At 42.4% G+C, this 4,923-nt stretch overlaps 1 protein-coding gene across 1 annotated transcript; it reads right to left on the minus strand.

The window, feature by feature from the left end:
• Positions 1-673: 673 nt before the first annotated feature.
• LOC127543597 (transcription initiation factor TFIID subunit 5-like) lies at positions 674-3,040 on the minus strand. The gene is made up of 2 exons (XM_051969819.1): positions 1,443-3,040; positions 674-1,277 (listed from the first exon to the last, which is right to left on the minus strand). Exons 1-2 carry the CDS (start codon positions 3,038-3,040, stop codon positions 701-703), a joined length of 2,175 nt encoding a protein of 724 aa, XP_051825779.1. The 3' UTR covers positions 674-700.
• Positions 3,041-4,923: the final 1,883 nt, after the last annotated feature.

The following is a 4,923-nucleotide window of genomic DNA, read 5'->3' on the forward strand; positions in this document are numbered from 1 at the left end:
CCTGAAATAACAGCTTTGTCAAGCTGGAAAAAAAAGCTTTTAAGACAGACTAGAGAGCTCTCTTTTGCATTATTAGAATGTAAATAGTGCAATGAGATTTACTTATGAGGCCAGAGGTTTATTTAAATTAAGACTAGCCCCCTGCTTATTTAATCTCAGTGAGCTGAGAGCATATGTAATTAAGGTGAAAACGGGAAACTATTATAAGTAGACAACAGATCTGTTGCTACTTAAGTAATCAAATGCCAGACAGTGACTAAATTTCTTTTTTTTTTTTTCATATCAGGAATATATTCAGAAAGAGTTCAATCAACCTAAACTTAGTGTTATATTGGACACTAAGGACTTTGAACTTTGAAGTGGGTAAAAATTACTGAAGTCAATAATTACAGATTTTCTTTTTAAAAGAAAATAAATTAAGATGAAATTTGAACAGAGAATGCATAGTTTCCACATAATCCGAAGCACTGTTTTCTTTCTACAGCAATCTATGCCTTGTGTCCAACTCACAGAAAATAGTTAAATATGCAATTGCTGTAGAACGATTGTCCAGTTTAGATTTCCAGGCAGCCTCCTTACAGATCTTTTTAGATAAGACACTTTTTGTGACTTAAGTGTTCATCTTTGAGGTATTTTACTTTTTAGTATCTTTTATTTTTCAAGAGAATGGCTTTCAAAAAGTCTTAATATAGATGATAGTTTATTGTGGACTATAAGCTCCTGCAGCTAAAACCAAGTTTCTTCGAGTAAAATGGAGATGTACAACTGGTGTTGACTTGGTCATGTAAGTTCCTAGTAATAAATCTTGTGAATTTTCAGGCAAGTTTATGTGTCCGGTGGCTGTAGTAAAATCATCGGTCTCTAGGTACTCAAATGCTTTTATAGCGTCCCATAAACGAACTGTGTTATCCATTGACCCTGATGCTAAAATTTCTCCATCTCTACTAAACTTGAGTGAACATACTGTGCTTGTATGACCTTTTAATTCTCCAACCATCAATCCATGTCCAATATCCCAAAGAAGTACCCTGCCGTCTGTTGCTCCAGTAGCCAGGAATCTCCCATTGGGAGAAAATGCCAAAGAATGAATTGGTCCCTTGTGTCCAGTGAAGATTCTTACACAGTTCCCATTCAAGACATCCCATAACCTTACTGTTCTGTCTGCTGAACCTGTAGCAACATAGTTAGAGTTTGGATGGAATCGTGTACAATTCACATCTGCAAAGTGGCCAGCAAATATTCGTAAAGGCTCATGATGATTTGTAGCCCAAAGCCTAGCTACTCTGTCATGTCCTCCTGACACAAAATAGTATCCATATGGAGAAAATTGTGTGTCCCACACTGGATAGTTGTGTCCTTTGTATCCTACCAAACAAGTGAATGTTTGAAGACTCCAAAGTCTAACAGTGCCATCTTCAGAGGAGGAAAGTAGGTAGTTTCTGTCAGGACTGAAGCTTGCCCCATAAACAGGTCCACTGTGACCATATAAAATCTTCATTTCACTTGCTGTTTTTTCATCCATGATTCTTTCTAAAACATTATCTGATTCTTTATCTATAAGGCTGAGATCCTTTGCTGTCTTCATACTACGAAGTTTTTTGGGACTCACAGACCATACTCTAACAGTGGAGTCATCAAAACCTCCTGCAATCAGACTGGAATCATCAGTGATATCAACTGCAGTGAGACCCTGATATGCATTAAAGAATGTAAAGAAACAGATGGAAGGCAAACAATCTGGACCAAGACGCACACGTTTCATGGTTTCTTTCATATTCATTATCTGATCCAACTTCTCTGAATCTTTCAATTCAGGAAGAGGAATTCTGTTTTGAGGTGGAGCATTAGGATCTTGCCTTTTCCTTTTAGATCCCATACTATCTTTTTTAGGTTTTTTTTGGGGGGGTTTTCCTTCCTCATTCTCCCCTTTTTCATCTTCATCATCCAAAGGAACTTCAATTTCTGGTTCTTTTAATAAGCCAAAAAAGACCTGTGCCTTATTTGCCTCTCGCTTTGCCTCTCCGGCCAAACCTCCCACCATAGCATCTATCTGTTGCTTACTCCGAGGCATCCCATCGAAGATGTCAATGTACAGGTGCTCCTGGACTATGTTCCATATTTGGTTATTCTGTGTCTTCTGGAGGTGTCTTTTCAAGAGTTGATAAGAATCCCGGGAAATGCGCAAAACAAATTTACTTGTTCGAAAATCCATAATGGTCTCGTTCCCTTTCATGTGCTCCTTTTTGGTAAGGCTCGATAACACTCGAAGGTCATCCTGATAATAATATTCCTGATCGCCATGAAACTTCTGAAAGAATGATTTTGCTTCATTTTCATGCTGATTGTAGACCAATTCCAAGTACATATGTACAAATAGAGGATAAAATAACTGAGATAACTCTGTTCGATAACAGTCCAAGGAACATTCAATGAAATGTTTCAGTCCACTGTAGTGCTCTTCATACATTGCTGGATCCTCTTGTTGACTGTAGGCAGACAACACCGCACTGACATCAGGCTGGTCCTCTGCAGCAACTACTCCAACTTGGGCAGGAGCGACCGCGGTGGGAGCGGCGGCGACCTGGCTCAGCAGTGCGCTAGTGGCCTCGGCCCCGGGTCCGTCCACCTCCCGCTGAGCGCCAGCTCCCGCCGCCTCCTCCAGCAGTCTGGCCTCGCGCAGCAGGATCTCCTCAGACTCGCGTAGGTTGCTCCGCTGCAGGAACTGCAGCACGGCCAGCAGGGTCTGCCGGTCCTGAGAAGCGATGCCCTCGGCAGTCGCTGCCGGAGCCCCGGCCGCGCCCTCCGGGGCTGCTGTAGCCGCCGCAGCAGCAGCTGCCGGAGGAGGCACGGCGGGTTTCGGGGTCCCGCCATCACCGCCGGCTGACGACGCCGCGACACTGCCGCCTTCGTCTCCGTTATGGCTGCTGTTGTGGCTGCTCTCCCCTGGACAGTCGCCCGGCTGCGAGGCAGGGAGCGCAGGGGGTCCCTCCGAATCAGGCTTGATCACCACCTCTGTCTGCCTCTCTGCCAGCGCCTCCATTTTGCCAAATCTCCAGTTCTTAATCTCCCGACTGAATCTTGGCTTTGTTAATCTCCCGAACTGAGTCCTCCACTGACTCTTGACTGAGCCTCTCAAACAGGGGTCCTCAAATTATGGCCCTCGGGCCAGATGTGACAGCTGAGGACGATTATCCCCCTCCCCTAGGGCTATGGAGTTTCTTTATTTAAAGGCCCACAAAACAAAGTTTTTATTTTTACTCTAGTCCGGCCCTCCAACAGTCTGAGAGACAGTGAACTGGCCCCTGGCTCCTTATATATGATCTCTTAAAGGCGTGAACTCAAAGGTTGACTCCTCCTTCGAAAATGGGATTGTGGATTCCTGACTTGTGAATCTCCTGAATTTGTGAACTCTAAGGTGTGAACTCTTAAAGGTATAAACTTAAGCATTGTTTATATCAATTCAGTGAATTAACACTTCCCATCCATTCCAGTGAGTTAACACTTTCTATCCATTCCGGTGAGTTAACAATTTCTATCCATTCCGGTGAGTTAACACTTTATAAGGATTCTAACAGTTAAGAATCACTGAAGGCTATAATGAAATTGGACTCTTCACAACAAGGAAAGAATAGTTTGTACAGGGAAAAAATATTGGATCCTACAAAGACGTTCTCTCCCTCCCCCCCCCCCCCCATATTTCTACCTATACACTGACCAGTTGTTGGTTCTATAATGCTACTTGCATTGGCTATTGATTTGGAACTAGCCTTGGTACATGTACATATGGTGTCATTCAATGTCCTCATCCCAGTTGCTATAGCATTCAGCATAGTAAAATCCATTGTATTTTGAGAATATTGTCAAGTTAGGATTACATCCTGGAAGATCCTCCTTTGAGGAACTACAAGAAGAATTTTGCTCTCAACCCCTACTCCTAGGTCTATATAACTAAAATGATAGAATTCTGATTCTTTTTGGTGATTATCACTTAAGGTCATCAATAAACTGAGGATGAATTTCCAGCAGAGCTCTTCAGGCCTTAGTTACAAGCTTATCTAGGATCATCACATGCTAATTGAGATTAGCTAACTTGAAAATCCTGGTGGAAACTACTCTTAGGCAGTTCCACAATGTTAAGCAGTTTGGCCTAGGTTTTACACCTTCAGGATTAGTTTTGTATAAGTCTGAACACTTGCTTTTCTCCAGTGTTGAAGAATTTTTTTCTTCAAGATATTTCAAAGATGACCCTAAGATCTGGCCTCAGACAAAACGACCCTGAATATCTTGTGATTCATGGGCATCAGATGTCCTAGTGCCCTGGTGTAATGTGCTGGTTACCTTTCCATAGGTCTTGGGACCAGCCTTCGTTTCAGCAGAGTAATCTCCAGTCACATGGCCAGGGATAAAGTCCAAATGTCTTTATTGTCTCCTTCAGTCTGTCTCTTTGCCTGGGGCTTGGCTAACTTTCTGGAGGCCCTTCAGACTGGCCTTGGTCTGGGTAGGGGAAGCAGAAGGACTGGCCAGCCATCACAAAGGTGAGAGATGGAATGAATGTCTCTTCCAGTCCTTGTTGGCTCTTATGTACTCTATTATAACTACATCATCGCAGGTGTGAATCTTGTAGAACTATATTAAGTACTAAGTACATGTACTGAACTAAAGAACTCATTCACAGTACTAAACTAGATAACTATTGTCTTATCAATTCCACTAAGTTAACACCTTCTTTCAGTTACACTTCTCTAGAGTTCTGCCCTTTACACCCTGGAATTTCTAGTTGGGCCTTTTGAATTAAATCTTAGGAGTAGGTGCCCTTAAGTTAGAAAAGGCAGGAAAAAACATGGCTGACAGAAAACAGTCTGAGAAATATTCTTTGATAACCCATCCTATGTTATCTGAATAGTCATTCAGTTTGGTATATTA

The sequence above is a fragment of the Antechinus flavipes genome, chromosome 1, assembly GCF_016432865.1.
Source record: "Antechinus flavipes isolate AdamAnt ecotype Samford, QLD, Australia chromosome 1, AdamAnt_v2, whole genome shotgun sequence".
Taxonomy (NCBI): domain Eukaryota; kingdom Metazoa; phylum Chordata; class Mammalia; order Dasyuromorphia; family Dasyuridae; genus Antechinus; species Antechinus flavipes.

Excerpts from the sequence above, each read along its gene's own strand:
- LOC127543597 (XM_051969819.1), bottom strand. The coding sequence starts at position 3,040 with ATGGAGGCGCTGGCAGAGAGGCAGACAGAGGTGGTGATCAAGCCTGAT. Across the intron at positions 1,278-1,442 it reads GGGGCAAGCTTCAGTCCTGA|TAGGCTTTGGGCTACAAATC; the intron begins CAGAAACTACCT and ends TGACAGAGTAGC.